The sequence below is a fragment of the Exophiala aquamarina genome, assembly GCF_000709125.1.
Source record: "Exophiala aquamarina CBS 119918 chromosome Unknown aczIA-supercont1.5, whole genome shotgun sequence".
Taxonomy (NCBI): Eukaryota; Fungi; Ascomycota; class Eurotiomycetes; order Chaetothyriales; family Herpotrichiellaceae; genus Exophiala; species Exophiala aquamarina.
This window is the reverse complement of record NW_013550583.1, coordinates 431,603-454,076: the sequence shown is the minus strand read 5'-3', so window position 1 is coordinate 454,076 and position 22,474 is coordinate 431,603. Positions and strand designations below refer to the sequence as shown.

Sequence of the window (22,474 nt, the reverse complement as noted above, 5' to 3'; positions counted from 1 at the left end):
TCGACTCTGATTGATGTACTTAGGCTGGTCGGTAGTTGTAGGAGCTGCTCTTCGTGGCGCTGCGCCTGTTACCATCACATACCCTCCCTCGTTGCTTACGAGTGGTTTGTCAAAGCAGCATGTTGGATATTAGTGCGAAATTCTGGAAGCCTTTTGTCCTCCTCGCTGGTCCTAGGAGCACTGAAAGATTAGTTGGCATCTCAAAGAAAGTAATGATCATTAATCAGTTTGGATCCATGATTGGGAACTCGATTGAACGGTGTTTTCATGCCTCCTACACCAGCAGCCAAAGGTGTTTTCGAAAATTCGATCGTGAAACTATCTGATGGTCTTCTCCACCAAGTGTCATGTTTTCTTCTTGGAATAGGAGTTCCAGAAAGCCCAGTTTCAGAGTGACGCAACTGTATATACATACCTAGGCATTGACACTATGGCGAGTCCCCCTGAGAACCAAGAACCATATAGGTACGCCGGCAGGGCTCGCTTCGAGACTTCAGGAAGTACTCCGCCCTGAGGTCGAGCAAACACCCCTAGCAAATAGGAAATCCTTCAGTGAACCACGATGGTGGTAGCGATGGTGGAGATAGGACATTAGGGAGGGACGAGGGCCTTGACCGAGCACAGGCAAGCCTCCTATATTGACTTACCGGAGCGTTCACATTCACGCTTAATCCCTACGAGGTGGGAGGGCTAGCTGTCAGATCGAGGGGCCTTAAAGTACTCCGCAGGTTATTTGCCCTTCTGCGATGGTATGCAGAAATTAGCCTATTTACCCAAGCCGGATGCTCTGGGGAACCCCATGCCAACCCACGCAAGATTGCCGAGACAAAATCTGGGGGTGGAGTGGGTGGCAGTTAAGCTTTCGTTGTTGACTAATCTTCCTCCAACATCATCTCTGACAGTACTTACATTTCTCTACGCTCTTAGAGAGTAATATCTCATCTTCTTCCAACTCGTATCAAATGATTGTATACTTTCTTGAGCCATAGTCAGTTAGGACGCTAATAATTTAATGAGACAGTTATAATCAGCTTCCAAGCAAGATATCCACGCCTGCTCCTGAAAGCCAGAATGGATGAGGCAAAGCACAAGGGAGTGCTGACCGTCAACGCCCCCAATCCAATGCCTCATATCTTTCCACAGGCGGTGGTGACAACAAATGGCTTTGTTTTCTGCTCCGGCTCCATTGCAATGGATCCTAAGACTCTCAAGCTCATCGATGGAGATATACAGGCACACACTGTAAGTCTGGTGCGATATCCTTTATCTCTCCCCCACAACCGTCATAAATATATTCTCCGCCGCATCTCGAGGCTCCACCAAGCCATTTTCCCGATCCCTGTCATCATCTAGGAGGCATTAAAAGCAACATCCTCGAATCCATTATCATACTGACATATGATTGAATGCGTCAGCACCAGGTGATCCGCAATCTATCAGCCGTCCTCGAAGCCGCTGGCAGCAGCTTGAAAAAAATTGTGAAAATCAATATTTTTCTCGATGATATGGATAACTTCAACAAAATGAATGAAGTCTATACCCAATACTTTACCGAAAATTTGCCCTGTCGCACGTAAGCCAGAGTTTCTTTTTTTTGTAAAGAAAAGTGGACCGGAACAAAAATGTATGGCCCGCAATTATACTAACTGGTGCCGTCGATGGATTAGGTGTGTAGCAGTTAAGGCTCTACCCCTCCACACGGATATTGAGATGGAATGCACGGCAATGCTATAGGAAGACCGGTGCGTATCTGGCAGGAGGTGGATAATGTGGCTGAGACACCTCGAAAGTTCGCAATCATGAAACTATCATTTAGGTTTTATGCGGAGAGTCGGAGACTACACGATGTATACAGAGAGACCGAATGGATGGGACATTATTAGATTGCAAGGGCTAGGTGCCAGAAAGCTTGAGTACTATCAAATTGTGAATATCCTTTGGTCAGCCTGAGACAATTCGCCTGACTCTACACCGTTTCGTACCCAAACAGTGCCTTGAAGTCACGGGTCAAGAGTCATCTTCCCTGTCAAGTCGCGTCATATTACACAAGATGAGCCCCCTTTTTCACAAGTGGATTGAGACAAGCGAACCCCGAGAATGGTCTAGACCTTGATCTCGTTGTCGACAGCGACCACTCTGGAATCCTCAGTGATACCAAGCTGGTGAGTCTGGACGGAGAACTTGACGGGGTTCTTGGCTTCGAAGATAAGATCGAGTTCCTCGAGCTATGAGATTGTTAGTAGATGTCTATATGGGAATGATTATGGCGTTGAGATGACTTACAGTTCGTTTTCTGGTCTCGGGGAAGAAGAAGTATGCGAGGACACCCTGGACGAAGGTCCATACAACGAAGATGATGTAAGTCTTCCACTCGATCTGCTTGATGGCAACAGGCCAAGCAAACTGATTGAGGAGGCCAGCAGCGTTGACGAAGGCTGACTGGAATGCCATTCCTTTGGCTCGGATCTCGAAAGAGATGACCTCGACGGGATAGAGACTCTGTAGAGGAGTGATGTTGAATGAATAGACACCGCCAAAGATGAAGATGAATGCCAAGACTGCATTGCTTGCAGCGTGGTTGCTGTAGACTGCGTCACCAGCCTGGACACTGCCAGACTCTAGAGAGTTGGCAAGAGTTCCCGCTGCAGCTGTCATGCAAACCCAGACGATAGATGTGCCGAAGAAGCCACAAAGCATCATCTTACGGCGACCAATCTTCTCGACGAAATGAGCACCAAACACAGCGAACGCGAATTGGAACACGGTGTAGCCGAGCCCTACGTTGGCCTTGCCAATGGAATCATTCACACCAGCAGTGTCGAGCACAGCAGCCAGGAAGTAAGACAGAGGTCCATTACCGCACCCTAGAAGGTTCTTAGTGTCTGGATTCAGCATATATAGATGGACTTTGCTCACATTGGGAGAAAGCTGAGAACCAACAAGCGACAGCAACTCGAATGACACTGGACCTCTTGTTAAATAATGAACGGTAGTCCCACCAGCGCTTGTCCTGAAAAGAGAAGTAAGTAATTTTCTCCGGGGATTCAGTTCAAGGGTAGCTTACAGATCCATCAAGCTCAAGGAATTCCTCGTATTCGCGAAGTTGAAGTTGGACCCAGGCAGAGTCCGGGTTGCCATATCCATGCCACTTGGTGAGAGTCTGGTGGGCTTGCTCACGCTTGTTACGAGTGTAGAGCCATCTGGGTGATTCGGGAATGAAGAAACAGAAGAGGACGATGAGGCCAGGGAAAACAATTTGTAACCAGAGGGGAATCAGCCAAGATGCGTTGCCCTGGATGTTGAGCCCGCCACGGGTGGCACCGGAAGCCAAGATTGCACCAGCAAGCCAAGTAGTGTTGCAAAGACCAGTGATGATACCACGATATTTAGGGTGCGAGGTTTCGACGATCCAGATGGGCCCAGCGGCAGCTGCGATTGACACGCCAAATCCGAGCAGAAATCGACCACCCATCATTTGACCCTCAGATGCATTGGTTGATGTAAGAGCTTGAACGATGGTGCCGATGATAATGAGCACGCTTCCAATGAACATGCCGACGCGACGGCCCCAGTTATCGACGCAGGGTCCAACAAATGGCAGAGCAGAGACACCACCAATTTGATACATAGAACTGATGATACCAGCCCAGATACCCTTGTTTTCTCCGTTGAAGTGCTTCAAGAAATATTCTTTGTTGTTCAACAGACCACCGAGGAGCATACTGTCGTAACCGTTCATGGTTTGGCAGAAAAAGCCGACCAAGAGAACAAGAAACAATAGCAGAGTCCGAGGATGGGTCAAGGGGACTGGTTCTTGGAGCAAAGCCTCATTGAAGGCTTCACTGCCCTTGACTTCCTTGATGGCGACGACCTAACAAATGATTAGCATGACCCCTTTGTCATACTGATAGTGCCTCACATCTTTGCTTCTGGAAATGGAATCTACTCGATCGACAGTTTCTGCAGCGCCGCCTGCGATCTTCTCGTCTGTCGACATGGTGGCTGGCGGCTGGGTCAATGTGACAATAGCCAAATCCTTGGATGAGTTGAATGTTGTCGATGGGGTTGATTGAAGAACCATGTCAAGATACCGGGCTGGTCAGGATTCTTATAGATTACTCAGGTATAGCGAACTTCTGGGGAATATTCCACCACGGCTCCAACACCACATGGGTAGCTGGTGGACAAATCGATCGTTAGTGTTCCGAAATGAAGCCGACAAACCAGGGGTCGAATGTTCCCACTGCCCAGGCTCGATCGTGTGTCCAGATGTTGGGCTGTGAGCACCGATAGGCCATTCCAGCCGGTACGGGACCCCGCCCTAGCCGTCTCTAATCCGGGGAGAACGATTTCTTCCTATCACAAGATCCCAAGGGATTTGCGCCACCCTCAATCCCTATGGGAAACTAAAGGAAGATGAAGGCGGGCAGGCAAATGGGTGACATGGGGCAACGATGCAGCTGATGTCGCTTAGGTAGCGCTATCAGCAGACTGTGGGACTGACGCCAAAGCGGTTGGCCACTGTTGGGTTGCATGCTGACTACCGCACCTATTATGGTCAAGCCGCCTTCGCTAGCCCTGGTCTAGACACTTCGTCCGTACAATAGCTGGGCTGCTGCTAGCGAGCGTTGACATGGCGCTAGGGCCACTGAGTCGAGTTTGACCACTTTCGATGCCCATTTTCCTCATCTTTGTTCGTTGGCATTCAATGTTGGTGGTAAAATCATGTATTGAGTGACCCCTAGACTTCTTTCCCGTCCAATGGGCTTCTTTGATCGCTGCCGCAGGTGCAAATCCCCTAGACCATTTTCCAGGAAAGTAAGCTTTGGAGAGTGGTTACCAGTTGGGTTGGCCTTGCAAGTTCTGTGACAGATGCAAGATTATTCCTCGCGCCACCATTATTGATTAACACGGAGGGCTCTGTACGAGTAGGCGCGACACTGTCCTGCTTATCGATTTTAAGACTCAGAATGGCTGCTGCATCAGACTATCGCAACGTCAGGGCGTGTTTGGCTGCCCAGTCCAATGGTCGAACGTTTGACCTTATCTCCAACGTGTGTTTGCTGTACCTTGAAAGAGTCCCCATGGGGCTTTGAGCTAAAGTGCTGCGTCGACTCCTCATACCACATTTGTCATTCTCGGTTTGCTGGAGCAATCGTGGAGATGAGCATCCTCCCTTGTCCGAAGACTTCTTTTCTAACCTGGTCAACCCAAATCGCGAGATGTGATAGGCTTTTACTGCCCCCCGGGCTGTTGGCCGAGGCTGCTATGTGCCCAGAAACCGCCTGTGATTCCGATGATCAACCGCTGACTTCCCAATCTTGGAGGCCCGAGGATTAAGCGGGCGCAAACCAACACGAGACAAGCAAGTTTGAGGTTTTCTGGAAGTCATGCTAGCCGGACGCCAAGATACTCTAGCAGGATCCACTTGACTCATGGTTGAACTCCGGCAACCACGTTCATTGGTTTTCTCGCGACCTCCCTTGCCTTGTTTGGGAAATAAGGTTGCTGGCTGTTCCTCGGAGCCAGATTGGCCTATCCAGGCCACAGGCCTGGGAGAGCCTCATGCTCACTAGCATCCAACTCTATACCGAGCAGTCAAACGAAGCAGTTAACAACACGTTACTCCTTCCAGTGGCTTGTATACCTCTGATCACGAGTTTACGGATTGCCTGTTCATGGCGCAACGCGCTAAAATGACATGCTGCTCCCACCCCCTCTTTCGGGCACACATATTGCACACGAGGGGAGATACTTCTTAGGCTCAATATCGGCCTCAAATACTTCCATACTATTCGACTGGTCGTGTGGAAGTGGGTGGATTATTGCAGCTCTATGTGCCGCTGAGCCGATTATCTACGAAGTTCAAGCCATAGGCTATCCGGACTTGCAGCGTGCACGTACGAAGCTGGTTGCAGAGAATCGGTTCTAAGCTCAGATCTCCCTACCATCGAGGGAGAGAGCGGCGCATGTGCCGCTTCCAGATATTGATCAGGAGACGACTCCACTAGCCGCCACACAATCTCAGATGTCCAGCCTTGCCGAGAATCAAGCCATCGAGAGAGATATCACTCAGCTTTGGACGAGAGAAATCACCGCCTCGTTGCCGACGGCCACCAGGTCTTTTTTCTTGGGCTCACAGGCCGCGCGTTTGCATCCCAACTCACTTGGTTGATAGATGATGTTGATCGGTTCTGGGTCAACCTGATCCTCCGGGATCAGCGAAATGCTAGCCTGTTGGCATGCGGACTCGTCTCACGCATGCATATCCGAGCTTGGTCTTTGGGTGGCGTCCCGCCGCAGAATTCCTTTTGGGATTTCCAATACAGCAGCCTGTGGTGATTTTACTTTGTTGCATTTGGCTTCTAGAACTGTTTCCTCTGTCCTCGATCCCTACCACCATTTTTGGGCTTTGATGAGCTTGAATGCATGTTCTGTGCAGCCTGAGAATCTCTGCCTGCTGGCAATTTACTCCCCAATGTCAGCATGGATAGTGGAGAGAATCCGGCTTCACCGTGCGGCAGTGCGCGGCCCAGTGAGGCAGGTATCATTGAGTCATGTTTGCCACATTCTAGACCCGGTCTGTCCACCTCGAACGTTAGCTGGTACTCTGGTTGCAGAAGATATGGTGATCATTGTTCCGAATACCTTTTTCGGTCACCTGAGTTTAGCTATTTGGAAATTTCAGGGAGATCTGTTTCGCAGCGTTCGAAGGTCGGTGCCCCTTGAAAGACAGCATTCTGATTGGTGAACAGGGCTGATGTTCAGATGGGAGATAGATTCCAGTTTCCTTCCCACAGTGCCGATACCGCACTCGACAGCAAAGAGAGCATACAAAATGGAACAACGGAGCTTCACACAGAGCAAAAATTGAGATGCCGGATATATATTCTACCAGAAAACGTTTGTCAGTAAGTGGTTGGGCCCGGTCAAGCCCGAAGAGGTGGTTGTGAAGAACGTATACCTTGCGGCGTGCCTCGAGACACCTCTCTATAATACCCTAAAAGGTCAAAAGAAACCCTTCTGATATAAATCTGCCAGGCAAGACACCAATTTTAGGGAAGATATACTTCTATTTCATAAGATATTGACTTTGTAGCAATCCAGATGTCCTTCTGGCAACAGATGATAGGTCATAGGTTGGGGCTACAGTCACTGTTCAACCACAACATCGGTGTCTCCAAGCCCGGCTCCCCTCCCAGCTACGCGCTGCCATCTCGTTACAGCGAACAAGCACAATACGCATGCTGGTACGCTAACCTGCCCCAATGATGTTTTCGAACACCCCGCTCGGCAATCACAGCTATCACAGTCTTGAAGACTGGCATCTACACCTGACTACTAGAGTTAAAATGCAATCGGGAAAGTCCACGTTGGCGACCCGTCATCGGAGCCGAGCTCCAACCGGCTCACACAATGCTACATCTGTCCTTCGCTGCAAGCTGGCCTCGCACCTTTCCGCAAGGGCTGGCCAGATGAGCTTCTGTACCTACATTACCTGCAATTTGAAGTCTGCATTATAGGTTGTGTCCATCTGACCAAGTCGACTTATAGACAGAAGCTCAGCCTCAGCTCGCATCGTAAGGGATGATATCACAGTCGTCATCAGTATCGAACTCTTCGAATTTGCCCGTTGCCCTGCGCTTCAGTCCTTTCAGACTATTCGCCTCCTCTTTTTCCTTGACATCCACCCAAGGCCCCAAGTCTTTCTCGCTCAGGTGTACGGCAATCGCAGCAGACGGCTCTGGCCCGTATTGAGGACCGATAATGACAGTTGAAACTCCAGCTGTCAAGCTGGGCGGAAAGAACTGCACAGATCGCTCCTGCGCGGAATGCGGTAGGAAAATCGTCTCCGACGGAGTCTTGATTGGTTTGTCCTCCGGGATAGCGAAGCCTGGGGCAGCTAGTGGGATCTCATATGCTCTCAGCGTCAAGCCATTGATGCAAAAATAAGCGTTTGACTTGCTCCAGGTCCACGTGTACGGTATTGTCGGGAAATATATCTTCTTCCATATTCCCAGGTTGTGAAGCTTTTTGGTGATTGTGACTGGTCGATTAATCCTGGACTCAGAGCATGAGATCCGAAGAGTCTCTACGACAACAGTGAGACCATAGACTTTGGGTGCTCGGACATCTCTCTTCTTTTTCTCAAGCATCCTCACTGCTTCCACTGTCCCCACGTGGAGATATTGGCCATCTTCAGAGAAGTGAAGGCTCATGGACAGCTGGCGGGCTATTACGAAGTCAGTATCAAGGACTTGTGATCTCACTGGGCTGGATGTTTGTATTGCCTTACCTTTAGCTGATGTTGCTCGGTGTGAATGAATGTGCTTCAAGCCTTTACTAAAATTGGCAAAGAGCAAGCTGTCGTAGCCCAGCGGCCAGACCACGATTGGTTCCGTAGGGTGAAAAATGGGTGGCGATTCGTGAAGCATTTCGGGCTTCGTCTTGCTGTATGAGAAGATCAACTTGTCTGCATCGTTTGTGGTATCGAAGACACGAAGTTCTTGGTGAATGATGAAATTACTCCACGATATAACATTGCGACTAGATAAGTGTAAGGTTAGCCTCGGGTCAGAATACGATTTTCAGCAAGGTGAATTGGTAGGTACACATGCGCTCGCCTTCACAAGGGGTCTGCTGCCGAAGCAATGAAGAAAAAAATGCTGGAAAACTCACATTTCATTGGGTCCACATTCATACAATTGATGCCTAGGTTGAACGAAGTCAGTTTCGATCCCAGACCAGCGTACGGCCCCACGAGTTGATGTGTTTTGGCATACCTCTTATCATAACACCATACGCCTTTCTCTTTGACACATTCTGTGCAAAGATCATAACCATTCTCTGGTTCACAAAAAGCACAACGGAACCATGTTTCCTGTTGCGAAGAATCGCACTCATCGCACAGAACACCAATGCTACTAGAGACTTTTGGCTCTATCCCAACAGGATAGAAATACGTCTCTTCTTCTTCTGCTCCGGAAGGAACTTGTTTGCCCTCCTCCGCGCTATCGTTCTCTGAAAATCTCTCGCCAGTCTCGGATACGAGGGAGCTGATGCTGCTGTTACCATCAGAGGCCATATCTTCCTCATCATTGCCAGAAACAAAATCTGACTTCTCGTCATCAGTGTCGGTTTCTGAATGGATAGGCGAATTAAATGAACTAGGGCTTGCTGAGTCTTCAGAGGCAGCAAGGGATTCAGTGTCACTTGAATCAGGCGGAGCGTGATGCCCATGGTCTTCCTCCCCTTCAAGCTCCTCTTCTGAGTTAGTACTTGATTCATCCTGGTCCACGATCAGGTCGTCATCCGAAGGTCTACCATGATTTGGTCCTTCGGAATCCTCGTCACTACCGTCAGATTCATATTCCATCCCTCTTTCGCGATCTAGTTCTCTCCGCCGTTTCAGCCTTTGCGCAACACGTTCTTTCTCCTTCTGCAGTGCCTCCGCATTCATTTTCTTGAGTCTTCTTCTCCGAGCCAATGCCGTGAAGTTGCCCCACCTGCAAGACTCTTCGAAGTATCCATCGTCCTCATCAAGATTCATCTGTCGATATTTTGAATTTGGACCATGGGTGTGAAGAATAAAGACTTTTGTACCAACATGCAGAACATCACCACTTCGACCAACTTTTATGGTATTACTTGGTGCTGCTTGTGTAACCTGTGGTATCAAAGGGAGATTTTGCGAGCAAGGGAACTCATAAGTCACCAATTCTGATTCGTTCTGCGAGACTGGGATTGTAAGGTCGACTATCACGTTCGCCGGCTGTTTCCATTTATCTGAGGCGGGGATTTGTAAAGACTTGATTTGAACCTTTATTTCATTGCTGCTTCAGGGACAGAATTAGTCTGATGTGCTGGAAAGTTTAGGTGATACTTACTTTCCGGAGTCGAAGTAAAACAAAGTGTGCGTGGCACCGTCATCAGACGACGAAAGTATCAGGCATGAAGTTGGTGCTTTTGTTGGCTTCTGTGGACAAACTGAAGGTACATCACCTAGGATGAATGAATCATACCTGCTTCTTCCTTTGCTCAAAAAGCTCTCGGGACCCAGAGAATTCCAGAAAACTCTATCAACCTCACCGATGAACCGAGAGCTTAGACCAAGTTGCAAAAGGTGGCTCCATTCTCGAAGCATCTCTTTATACTGATCATGAAATTTAATTGTCTCACCGTCGATCAATTTCGTCCATGAAGGTAGATTCTGTTTGAGACTTTTTGGACGGCCGGTCAATTGGTTGAAGCTGATCAAGAAGTGGCCAATGATTGAAACACTTTGGATTTGTAGACAAGTTTGAAAGTTCTCCGATAATAAGAAAGTTCGGACAAGTTCTTGGATCTCTGTGGAGGCTGAGGACTCATCACAATGCCTGTACCAATACTTAGCAGCGTACAGCACCAACTGGTGTTCTTTCAACGCGGATCCATCCTGAGAAACAAAATGGAGACGCGACTTTTGCTCCATTGCCACATATCGAGGTTGCATCAAATATCTCAAGCAGCAAAGGGTGATAATGTCGGCCGAAACAAGATCGCACTCTTGACAGTTGGGGATTGTGCAACGGGTACGCTTATCACTTTCACTATGCTCACGAAGAAAGGTGTGAACGGCAGAGTGTGAGAGCACTAGTGTTCCGTTCGTGCTTCCATCCCCGGGCTTGACATATCTGACCAGTGCGGGACATTCACTTGTGATCTTCGTATCATCTAGTATGAGCATCGATTCCGCAATATTTGAGATTACGGCTGAACGAATGACCGCGATTGCCTCTCGGATTTCGTAGAGACGTAAGGGCCGCTTGACGAAGGTAAGAAGAGAAAGGATTATTCTAATCTGGGTTAGTTTACTTCAGTCTCGTTGGAAAAGTCTATACTTACTTCCAAAGCGGTAGGGCTGAGTGCGAAGTTGGTCGTTTACGATATGCTGCAATGGTAGTCCTGTAGTAGTCGTGCATCGATGTCGGAAGGCCCCTTCCTGCGAGCCGTAAGAGGTCGTCGCTGTTCTCTGCTTGTTCTTTGAGGTCGTTCATCATTTGCGCAGCCCACAAAAAGCTTCCTTGGACCTCAGTGTTCACAGCTATTGTGACGAACTGTTGTGCGAAACTGTTGGCGTTTTTCGTCGACTCAGGAACCGCCTGGTCTAGGTACCGAGTGATGTCTCGTTCCGTGTCGTCGACCTCCACAGCGAGTTCCAAAACTTTGTCTGCATAGGGATGAGAGACGAGAGCCTCTATGATCGGGGAATATTGTGAGCTCAACCAAAGTCGAAGTCGCCCAGAAGATACCGCCTCATTTCTCAAGAAACAGACAAAAGCGGCCATATCGTGCGAGTTCGATGCTTCATCCAATCCATCCACAAATATGAACATCCTCGGTATTTCCAGCAGTAACCTGCTGATCAAGCGCTCGAAGCAAGTTGGATCTGTGGAACAGCCTTTTATCAGGCATGCTGTGTCGTCGGAGATGTCACCAGAGCTGGACTCCACGCATTTAGCAATTTGATATGCCAATGCTCGCAAGAGCTGAGTTCTGCTGGTCTCTCGACCTCTTGATATGAACAGAAATGCAACGCATTGTTGAACACCTGGACTACCTTTGATTTTTTCGATTGCTGCCGAGCAGATGTATGATTTTCCGCATCCATGCTTTCCATGAAGCCAAAAGACTGGTTTCGCTGGCTTTTCAGACACCCATGACAACCATGAGGGACGCCCAAAAACCCAGGTGCAAGTTTCTGGATGCCTGCCTTCGATCATGTTTCGCAGGAGATCTGCATTGTAACTGTGGTCACCGTTGATTGACTCGATCAACTCACGACGAGCTGCAGCACGCTGATACTGCTCACTGATTTCGAATCCCTGCCTCAACTGTTCCCTTGCAGCTTTGAGTTCTGCTTCCAAGTCTCGGCGATGAAGCTCATTCAGCCTGCGTTCTTCTGCAGCCGCCGCCCTTTCGATGATTTGAAGCTGTCTTTCTGCACGAAATTCTTCCGACAACTCGGCAACAATTTCGCGCGACTGTGACTCTAACTCGGCTTCAGCAACTGCACAGATTCGTTGCAATTCATCTGCGTCTTCTTTGAGCACCATCAATGCTTTTTCAAATTTTTCATTCCGGAAGATGGCACTGCCCACTTGCTTGAGCTGGCCTTTGGAAAGCTGCTTAGTGATCTTGTACAAAAGATCGATTATGTGGACATAAGAACGGCCTACGATAGCCTGAACGGTGGGAGCCGAATGCCCAGAACTCGAATATAGTGTGTCACACGATCCTAAGGCCCACATGTGCGATGTAAGTGTCCCTAGCACCGATTGAATCGTTTCGAGTGAGCCGTTGAACCGCACTGTTGCTTCGATCACAGCCCTCATACCTCCCCAAACGATCGCTGCAGGCATTGGGTAGGCAGCGACCAACTGATCAATAGCTTGAGAGTAGTCTTTTAAACCGTTGACAACTGGCATTACGAAGGCCTGCAGCCATCTTCGCAATTTACGGTCCGCGCACTTTTGCACAAGGCTGTCGACCGAATCTTGTAGGTCTTCGATGGGGACATTCTCATATTGCAGCTTGATTTTGCCGATGAAATGGCTTTTGCCAGATTTTCTGTCAAGCCCAGCAACATAATCGAGATAGACCTGTTCAAAATGTCGAGCTGGGAGTGTAGGTGTTCCTGCTATTGATGGCATGGCTCATGAGCCACCGTTCGAAGTTTTCCACTCGACTCTTTATCAACGCGTATCAAATGACAATATATTTCGCCGAATCACGATAACAGGCCATATGGGAGCGATTTATGGCTAGACGTGGTGAGATCAAGACATCGAAATGTGCTCACTCGTTAGTACTCAGTAGTGAATTCGAACACTTTCAGAAATGGTTGGTCATTCTTTACGTAGTGAGCAATGCCTCCCATGCCAAATCAACGAAACAAGAAGCAACGGTTGGTACTGTGCAGCAGTGCAGGCTTCCCCTAGAGCACACACTTGGTCACGTCTTACTCGTCCGAGTGGACGAAGTCAACAAGTTTGACCCCCATGACCTTGGGGGCTGAAATCCTGAAAACGGGGCAAGCCGTTTAAGCTGGTCCAAAAGCACGTTAGCACCCCGTAAAGTTGCATCTCATAGGAGGGCTTTGCTCTAATTACTTCGCAAGGGGTTGTCTCAAAATCGACCCGTTTCGCCGCCCCGACCCGCCTGGCTCGTTGCTTAGACGGCCGGCCACCGCCCGAACGACTCTCATTGAATCGTCAGGAGCCTCACGAGACCCTGGAGTCGTTTCGTGTGATAAACGACTAGTAGCAGCCTGATAATGACCGGTTCTTTTATTCTTTGCAAAGTCGAGCTCTTCTACGAAATCTACGATCTTAATCAGCGCGATCACCACTCTCGACTTTATCACCGACTTCCGAACACGTGTTGATTGTAAGTTTTCCCTGCTCAGTACGCCATCAAGATGCCCCCGGAAATGAGCAGCATATCGCCACCCATAAACAAGATCCTCAAGGGGTTCAAAGAGGACATCGAAACCACGGTCAATGGTGAGAACGACAAGGCAATAGAGAACCCAAGTAGGAAGCGAGAGGCAATCGGTAGGGCGGATCAGATGTTCGTTTGGTTTCTCCCCATTCATACCCACACGACTAGTTCTTTGCCTAATCTGACTTTCTAGATATAACAAGTATGTTTACTTGCCATTTTCTCATTGTAATGTCTTGTAACAGGCATCAGGTCAAAGCGAAAGTGGGAGTATTTCAAGACAGCACAACCGAAATCCCGGAAAGCTCGATTCACCAAATATGTCATTCTCGTCCGCACTGTATGGAGTGCCAAGGGCGTGCCTGCCAGAGTGGAGATTGATGTCAAAGGTGAACTTCTCCAACAAGTTCTGATTGAGATCAATAAAGACACGAAGTCGTTTGTTCTTGATAAATCAAACGAGATCGTGGGTGCTTTATTCATGACAATGATGCTGAATCATACTGATCTTATCAGGTCGATCGGAGGCTATTTTTCCACTCCAAGGGAGGTATTGAAAGTCGGCTAGAAGAGGAAAAGGCCAGTGCTGATCCAGGCGAGGACATGATCTTTGAGCTTGAAGCTGGCTTGCAGTTCATTGAAGAAGAATACTCGAGGGAAATCGTATCCCTTAGCGACTTCCTTCCGAAAGGTCTCATCACATTTCCGCTGATATGGACACTATTTCCTCCCAATGTGCTAGCCGTTGGTCAGGACGAGTTCAAACAGACATTCTCGTTCTTTGTGAGAGAAGTGATTGACAGCGAGGACGAGCAAGGCAACGTGTTTCTCAGCCTGTCCGTTGCTTACCTGGACCATGATGGACACGCCCTCAAAGAAAGGACCAGCAGTAACTTTGCCATTCATGCCTTCGAAGGTGCGCGAGACATCACCTCTCTGCCATTCTACCCCCTGGATATGCACAAGGAACCGGAACAAACGAAGCAGTACTTGCTGAAGAATGCTGAAGCCGCTAAGAAAGTCCACGGACGACACCTTGTCGAGTACACAGGACATGCTCTTCGTGAAGGCAAAGACAGACTGGTGAAATTCAACAGCCATGGAAGAGTCATGATCGATCCGGTGACTCTCGTCGATACTGCACCATCAAACACGCTTTTGCCGGAATACATGGAAGCCATCAAGACTACGAATCTTTCGCAGGAGCAGATCATGACGATCTCACCAAAGCTGTATGGCTTCAGCCTAGGAGATAAAACATGGGGTACGTTGATTCCGGCTTTGTGGCAGGAGCTCATATCTAACCTGGAAATAGGAATCTTCGCGGTCACCAACATACACGAGGTGGTCTGGAACGATTCAGTCTTTGATGCATTGGTTCTAGAACAAGACCGAAAAGACCTTATTCACGACCTAGTACAGACCCATCGAACAGTGGATGATACTTTCGACGACTTTGTCCACCTCAAGGGAAAGGGGCTCGTCGGACTACTTGCTGGCCCCCCAGGTGTAGGCAAAACAATGACCGCGGAAGCGATTGCAGAAGTTGCGAGACGTCCACTGTACATGATCAGTTCTGGGGAGCTTGGGGAGACCGTCGAGGACATCCACGATAAGCTGAAAGCCATCTTGGAACTGGCCGAGCTCTGGGACGCGGTGGTCCTCTTGGACGAGGCAGATGTGTTCCTGAGCCAACGTACCGACGCCGACCTGTCTCGGAACGCTATCGCTTCCATCTTCCTCCGAGAACTCGAATACTACCAGGGCATCTTGATCCTCACGACCAACAGGCTCACGAGTTTCGACCATGCATTCCAAAGTCGAATCCACTTCTGCATCCAGTATCCAGAACTAAGCGATGAAGGAAGAGAGTCCATATGGAGGAGTTTCCTCGCACGCACAAAACAAAACCCCAAGCTGGTGGTTGATCTTGATGAGGATGAGTATCGTTGCCTAGGTGCACTGAAGCTGAATGGTCGCCAGATCAAGAACATTATGAGCGTGTCCCAATCCGTGGCTGCGAAAAGGAGTGAGCCAATCACTTTGGAATTCATCGAGTCTGCCATCAAGTTATGTCAGAACTTTACCATAAGGGGAAAGGATGAGAGTATCTTCGAGACGTAAGGATTGATTGTTGCATGACCTACGATTCTATAGGTTGGGCGTTGGGTAGTGGGCCTGGCCTCACTCGTCTTGAAATTACTTTCTCAGGTGTATGGATGCACTACTTCGGGAGAAGATTTTGAACGTAGTTGAGGCAACCAATTCCAGAAGCTACCAGAATTGTGAAACATTAAGTACTCTACAATGTGTAAATAGCTAAAGGGTTAACCTTGCACCTCATACAACGAAGATGTCTTTATCTCATGTACTTTCTGGTACACACCTTTCGCTGCTGTATGATTAGGCTGCTCCATTTCCAGTCTCGGTTGGACATCTTCGTCACGAGAGCCGTGATCTTGAGCTATCACAGCATTTAAGCGTTGCTCGGCCCCCAGCCTCCTCTTCCGCTCCTTCATTATATAGAACACTGTAAGCACCAATATCAGAACAGAGATACCAGCTCCCACCCCGACGCCAATACCGACCGCTCGCATATCGGTACCACTGCTATTTGGAATTGGCGAAGACGACTCCGAAGAGTCTGATACTGACGTTCCTGTATCTGAATGCGAGATCGTGACCGTCGTGGTGGCCGTGATCGCTGTGGTTGTCGTGTTCGTGACGGTTGTCGTGTTGGTCGGGAAATACGGTCTGCCGAATGCGACTGAAAACTTGTCGTCGCAACAGCTCGATCCGTCCGTCTTGCCGCAGCACCACTCTTGGTCGTTCGTCGCTGCCGCCGCGCCTCCGCCGCAGTCGAAGATATTCGCGAAATTCGTAAGGTCGGCTTCAACTGTTGCGGAGATGAGGTCTTAGCGAGCGGAACTTTTCGTCAAAAGAGCGAGAGAGGTGTGCTCCTCAATACTGGACGAAAGGGGGGACGGAGAACGAACCTGCAAAGCTGCATTTCTGCGCACAGCTGGACGAAGCCCAAGTGGAATCGGTGCATCCACCCCGATAGATGTAATTCGCGTTTCCTATGCAGTAGCCATTTTCCGTGCAGACGCTCGTGCGCAGATCACAGCATGCTGCGTGGTCGGGATCGGCGCCATGGTTGCAAGGTTGATAGTTGTACTGGGTGACTTCTTGGCCGTTGGGCCAGTAGCAGCGTGGTGAGGACTCTGACATTAAGAAAGTGCAGCTAGGGAGAATGGTGTTGACTCATTTGACTGCTTCGCATAAGTACAGTATAGGCCGCTTTGCCTCATTGACTGATTAGACACTTCGGTCGAGATGCAGAGGTTTTCACCACAGCAAAGAGGAAGAATAGGTAGTTGAGAAAACAGCCACAGCCTCATTTCCGCGAGGTAGCACATATTCGATGCGTTTTGCTTGACCGAGACTCAAGTCAGTTTCAGGCTGTGCAGCCACCCAGGTGGGCGCATGTATGACCAACTCTCAGGCACAGTATTTGGCTGTGTGTCTTAGCCTCATGGAAGGTGGAATGGGCCAGGTTTCCCTTCTGACCTACTCTATATAGATTTAGCGCCGAGTATGGGCCAGGCTCGCATTCGCGAGTTCCTTCAGCGGCTATTTTGCAAACCGGCGCCTCGCTGGGGAACCATCTACGGTGTAGCTGTTCCCAATCGGCCAGGTAAGCCTGCAAGTGATAATTTACTTAGCCGATTAGCGATCTAAGAGACAGCTACAATGCGATTTTGTCGGTGGTGCACATTGGCAAACAGCCCGCCACGCATTGGTTCTGGGCATTCTCCTCTGTCGTTGGTCGATGCCTTTTTCAGATACGAAGCTAGGAGACGAAACCATTGGCAGCCACCCAAAAATAGGCCATTAAGACGACATGCCTCCTAAGGACATGTTTCGAATATCGCAACGAAACGGATGGGACCTGGTCACTGCCGGTCATCCGTAGCGGCTAAGATTGAGGCGCCGGTTGTTGATCCCCATTCGTGCTAAAGATAGCTATTGAGTTGCTCTAGCGAAGTCTGGAGGAAAAAATACGGAGGTTGAAGTATGCGGTACACAATAACGGTCCAGATCATATAGAGCAGCCCGTGAGATTAACTAGGTTCTCATCGTACCGAGTACGGCGCACCCCGCAAGTCGGCAGGAAAAGCCCTGGAGTCGATTGGTGAGCTCTAACTAATCAACATGAACATCACAACGGGCCCTCATGGAATGGGGAGGACTCCAAGCGGACCAACTAGCTTACAACAGGCTGAAGAGGCTCAATGCATCCTTATGTGCAGCCTGGCGGGGGAAAATCAAGATTAAAGAATTTCCAATTCCGTGGCAACCCACCAGCTTACTACCTAGAAGATCATCTGGGTTCTTGGTCTTCGAGAAATCGCCATCAAAAGGGAAAATCTAAGTTCAGACAATCTTCACCATTGAAAACTACGGGTCCTCCGTAGATTGGGATCTCGTAGTACCGCCATAAGTTAGGTTATCCACCAATCCACACCAATCAACTACTTGAAGATACTATGTAAGTACTTAGGCAATCCTGATTCCCCTCCTCCCCTCAACAGCGTCAAAGCCCACGCCCCTCAAATTCCAGCTCCCCTCCAGATCTTCCTGAGTATTTCCCCCATAATCTACAGCCTTACTCCAGACACAAACATCCTCCTTCGGCCCATCCCCATCCCCATCCCCATTAACCTTAACATCGGCCTCCCAAAGCACCCAAGCAAACCTGCCCCGTCCCTGGACGCCGCTATTCTCCTGAGTCGTCGTATTCTCATCTCCACCGTCCAAAATGCTCGCCTCATGCCAGCTTTCCCCTCTATCAAGGGAAACACTGACCGACACGACCGGCCCGTTCGCACCAGACGGGATAGCGTCGCCCTTGATGCGAACGGTGCCGGTGTGGGGTCCCTCCTAAGCTCTGTGTCGTCCGCGCTAGGGACCGCGACGACGCTGTTGACGGCCACGTCCATCATGGGCGGGATGCGGCCGGCATCCCACAGGCCGAGGGCTTCGGCTTGCTCGCGGGAGGTGGCCGAGGGCGGCAGGATCTTGTAGTCGTGCTGTTGGTAGAAGTTCTGGGATTCGCGGGACGACAGGGCAATGGTGTCGAGCCATTTCACGGAGCGCGCCCCGATTATCCCGGGGATGATGGTGCGCACAGGGTAGCCGTGTCGTGGGGTAAGGGGAGAGTTGTTCATCTGTATTGCGTGTGTGCGTGTTCAGCTGTGTGGAACGCTCACTTGGAGCAGAAATGGACGGAGACTGGAGGAGACACGAGGACACAAGAACGAACCTTCAGCGCCAGCAAGACCTCTCGTTTCTCATCCATCGCCACGCCCAGGGGAATACTTCCACCGTACCAATCGTCCTCCTGGACCTTGCTGGCATTGCACTCAAACTGGACATGGATCCCATCATACCCATCTCCACTTCCGCTGTCGCCGACACCCGCCTCCAGCAGCACATCCCTCAGCAGCGGGCCAGTCCACACCGCCACCCCAATCGATACCCGAGACTTCGCTGAAACGTGAGTGCATCTCGTGGCAGCGGTTGCCGGCACACTGCAGTGCGCAGGTGACTGGGTGCTGTTCGAACTGTGTTTCAAGGTCGCTCATGGAGAGGCTTACGCTGAGGCTGTCAGCTGGCATGCTGGTGGCCATCAATCAGACATATGCTCATATACTCTTGTGAACATGCGAGGCAGACCACCCCGGCCACGATTGACGTCAGAAGTGGGGATTCAGATTCGGTAGATGGAGAGAGTATGGGTGCATCTGGAGTGTCGTCATTGGTATAACGATAGGATGGTATAGTATGACATTGAATTCATTCAGGTGATGGTACAAGGGCGATAAATCGATATCGTAGGTCATTTATACTGCAGGTTCTATGCAAAAGGGTCATCGCGCATCGCTAGGTCATGAACAACTTTTTCCGGCTACCCAGAATTTCATTACTTCTTCCAATGATGCAAAATTATTTCTTTCCCTTTTTCCCTTTGCCCTGCAGCTCGGGCGCTCCCCCTAAGATGGCGTCGAAGGTGATGTTGGGATTGAACGATGATACAGGCCGCTGTGTATGTTGAGGCGGAGGGGCGTTCATGGCCTCCAGACCTAGATTGACTGAGCTCCTAACCTTGCCGAGGCTGTGGTTGTCATTAGACGAGGCTTCAGAGAGAGGCCGATAGAGTGGTGACAGTTGTGGACTGGCATGTGGTGATTGTTGCGGGCTGAGATACGGCGAATTCGTGCCGAAGGAGGACGGCGGTTGTAGAGTCGTCGTGTCTGTGCGCTTCGGCAGTGCTGTGGCACCCTCAGGCAATGAATGTGCCCACTCTGTCGCGACATTCCAGCAATGACTGCGGCGGTAGACCCCTTCAACGCTGTGGTCGATTTGGTCAGCTGGGAGACTGACTATTCCCCCTCCGCTGGCTACGTTGTACCAAGCTCGGGATGCTGAATGATCCTCCTTCATCCATGGTCTGCCTCCTCGAGGTGCAACACACAAGAAGTATTCGACGCCTTCAGTGTATTTGAGATCACGTGCATCCACCACTGTCATAGGCAAAGCCTGCAAGACAGCATACATGAACAGCCACTGTCCACACCTGGCGTCTACAATCTGCTCTAAGGTTTTGCCATCGCCCAGCCGACGTTCGTAGTTGAAGAAGTCCTGAATGAAAGGGCTTGCATTGATGCTTTCTCGATTATATGATCCCAAAAGTACTTCATTGACTTCGTTCTGGCTTAGCTTTTTGATCTGAAGCGCAGTTTGGTCTGAGACGATAACATGAGTCCGATTGAAACTCTGAGAAAATTGCGGAATAAGGGGTGTGTCGAAAGGAATGGCTGGCATGACTGGAGGTGTGGCGCGATCGTACTCGCTTTCGACTCGTCGAATTGCATGTTGGATACTTTCATTAACATCGTTAGATTCAGCATCTCCGTCCATTGGAGGCATATCGGCGGTCCTGGTGGTCAACGCTGATCGATCCACCAGTGTGTCGTACATGTCGCAAAAATCTTTATAAAGCTCCTTGAGTAGCATCCGGTTGAGACCGCTTTCTTCGAAATTATTCTTCTTGGATGAGGCCTTGGGTGGCCAAGCACCATATTTTCGGCGATAATGAGCAATGATGAAGCGGCGGAAGTCCAAAAAGCCGGCCTTCCACTCTTTGAAGCGCACTAGCTTGGCTTCCGTCGAGGTTTGAGAATTGGCAATGCCGGCAAACATGGAGGGAAAATCGAAATCTTCGAGTTTAGCCCTTACCGTTAGCAGGCGTTGTTCAATGTCGAGGTGAGCTCGCTCTAAGCGATTGGTGGTGATTGGTGACATCTTGCTGTATTTCGGACTCTGGATAGATTTGATATCGGCAAGGCGGCCGACAGCATGCGCAAATCCTTCATTGTATAGTGGCCATGACTTCAGATGTTCTCCTAGGACAATGGCCTCGATGGTCTTTTCTCTGCTCGACCGAACATCAGCCAATCTCAATTCATCGCAATATCTTGCAAAGCTTGTGACGGGGACTTCTCCAAAGGTCGAGCCGTCGGAGTTACTGAAGGCAAAGCGCTTGAGAATACTGCTGATGCCCATAAAAACGGAGAACAAGGTTACTTGTCTGGGCGTGGCTACCAGTGCGCCTCCCGCGAGGAAGGCGAAGAAATTGCGATACAGGACGACGAGTTCCAGGTCATCGCCTTGTGGCTGCGCGCCAGGAACTGTCATGTCGAATTCGAAGCCCACAGGCAGATAGACATGTCTTTCTTGGCTCAACGAGGTCACAATGTTGGGGACGGAGAAGTTCATGGAAGCTCGATAAGTGGAACTCTGCTGTGACGGTGGTCGGATACGGTGGGGCTCCAAAGCCAGTTCAGCAAATGCCGCCTGGATTGGAGGCATATCGGCATTGTTAGTAATCGGAGAGGTAGGAGATTGGGTGCGTAGGTTGACCAGAGCCTTAGAATCAGCCAAGAGGGAGGACTCGACTTTGAAACATGGACCACGGCCAGTAGATGGTGGGTAGAGATAGACGATGGTGTCCCCGCGATCATTCCAGAGTTCGGGTACCTGTGCACAGGGTCAGTTGTGTGTCCTACGTTTGTCATGAAGCTTGTCCTACCCTGTCACCTGTCAGAAGGGGTGTCAGATCGTATGGGATGTGTTCGCGCAGTCCAGCAATCCAGGCCCTTGGTGCAGCTTGCCCATCTTCCGGGCTTTGTTTGTCTGATCGGCCAGGAACCCAGGTCTTCCTCTTTGAAACCTTGGCCGAATTGGGAGTGGCAGGCCTGGCCGGGGAGCCAGTTGAGCTGTGTGAAATCATAAGACTTGGAGTCTGCGGACGACTTCTGTTCCCATCACGACTGTGAGGGCTGCTGTTCCTGCTGGCCGGTCTACTATCGGGCCCACTTCGATTGCTGCTGGGCGGACGGGAGATGCCTGAATCTGACAGAAATGGAGGAGGCTCGAGGGGAGGGAGACCGTTGTCATTGAAGTCGAAATCGGAGGAGGCGGTAAAGCGATGTTTGTGGAGTTTATGGGCGGAGGGAGTGGGCATGTAGTTTGGCGACGGTGGATATGGAGAGGAGGGTGTGTTGTAAGACTGGGGGACTTCGGCCGGGCTTTTGTCGTCCCTAGACAGGGAGAACAACGAGGATAACCTCTTGGCCATGGCTGATTGCTGAAGGGAGGACTGATATGAAGGGGGCCAGATGAGATGATGACTGATTATGGAGCCCAAATTGGTGGCCTTTATGCGAAAAGAGTCCGAGAAGAAGATCAGACAGTGTTGCTATTCATGGCTCCCAATGCAGAACAGGTCTGCTGTCACTTGTTGGGGTGGAATGAGGGCGAAGAGACCAACTAGACACTAAGTGGGCGCAGCTTAGGCTTCCTGCAGTGTTACCATGACCACTGAGGATGGCGAGGCGGGATGGGTGTATGAAGAGAAGGAATTGAT

The 22,474-nt window shown here is 50.0% G+C and overlaps 7 protein-coding genes across 7 annotated transcripts; 3 read left to right on the top strand and 4 right to left on the bottom strand.

The window, feature by feature from the left end:
• Nucleotides 1–1,071: 1,071 nt before the first annotated feature.
• On the top strand, nt 1,072–1,734 carry A1O9_06826 (endoribonuclease L-PSP; the record flags this gene model as incomplete). Its single annotated transcript, XM_013403773.1, has 3 exons — nt 1,072–1,242; nt 1,416–1,573; nt 1,668–1,734. The coding sequence occupies 3 exons, from the start codon at nt 1,072–1,074 to the stop codon at nt 1,732–1,734; spliced, it is 396 nt and encodes a 131-aa protein (XP_013259227.1).
• A 368-nt stretch (nt 1,735–2,102) lies between these two features.
• A1O9_06825 (uncharacterized protein) lies at nt 2,103–3,997 on the bottom strand (the record flags this gene model as incomplete). The annotated part of the gene is made up of 5 exons (XM_013403772.1): nt 2,103–2,225; nt 2,284–2,864; nt 2,917–3,010; nt 3,065–3,871; nt 3,920–3,997. 5 exons carry the CDS (start codon nt 3,995–3,997, stop codon nt 2,103–2,105), a joined length of 1,683 nt encoding a protein of 560 aa, XP_013259226.1.
• A 3,571-nt stretch (nt 3,998–7,568) lies between these two features.
• A1O9_06824 (uncharacterized protein) lies at nt 7,569–12,692 on the bottom strand (the record flags this gene model as incomplete). Its single annotated transcript, XM_013403771.1, has 6 exons — nt 7,569–8,233; nt 8,297–8,547; nt 8,680–8,712; nt 8,784–9,836; nt 9,888–10,835; nt 10,885–12,692. 6 exons carry the CDS (start codon nt 12,690–12,692, stop codon nt 7,569–7,571), a joined length of 4,758 nt encoding a protein of 1,585 aa, XP_013259225.1.
• A 767-nt stretch (nt 12,693–13,459) lies between these two features.
• On the top strand, nt 13,460–14,050 carry A1O9_06823 (uncharacterized protein; the record flags this gene model as incomplete). Its single annotated transcript, XM_013403770.1, has 2 exons — nt 13,460–13,595; nt 13,728–14,050. 2 exons carry the CDS (start codon nt 13,460–13,462, stop codon nt 14,048–14,050), a joined length of 459 nt encoding a protein of 152 aa, XP_013259224.1.
• Nucleotides 14,051–14,085: 35 nt separating this feature from the next.
• A1O9_06822 (uncharacterized protein) lies at nt 14,086–15,606 on the top strand (the record flags this gene model as incomplete). The annotated part of the gene is made up of 1 exon (XM_013403769.1): nt 14,086–15,606. One exon carries the CDS (start codon nt 14,086–14,088, stop codon nt 15,604–15,606), a length of 1,521 nt encoding a protein of 506 aa, XP_013259223.1.
• A 2,537-nt stretch (nt 15,607–18,143) lies between these two features.
• A1O9_06821 (uncharacterized protein) lies at nt 18,144–19,163 on the bottom strand (the record flags this gene model as incomplete). Its single annotated transcript, XM_013403768.1, has 3 exons — nt 18,144–18,713; nt 18,809–18,913; nt 18,936–19,163. The coding sequence occupies 3 exons, from the start codon at nt 19,161–19,163 to the stop codon at nt 18,144–18,146; spliced, it is 903 nt and encodes a 300-aa protein (XP_013259222.1).
• A 328-nt stretch (nt 19,164–19,491) lies between these two features.
• A1O9_06820 (uncharacterized protein) lies at nt 19,492–22,186 on the bottom strand (the record flags this gene model as incomplete). Its single annotated transcript, XM_013403767.1, has 2 exons — nt 19,492–21,585; nt 21,638–22,186. The coding sequence occupies 2 exons, from the start codon at nt 22,184–22,186 to the stop codon at nt 19,492–19,494; spliced, it is 2,643 nt and encodes an 880-aa protein (XP_013259221.1).
• Nucleotides 22,187–22,474: the final 288 nt, after the last annotated feature.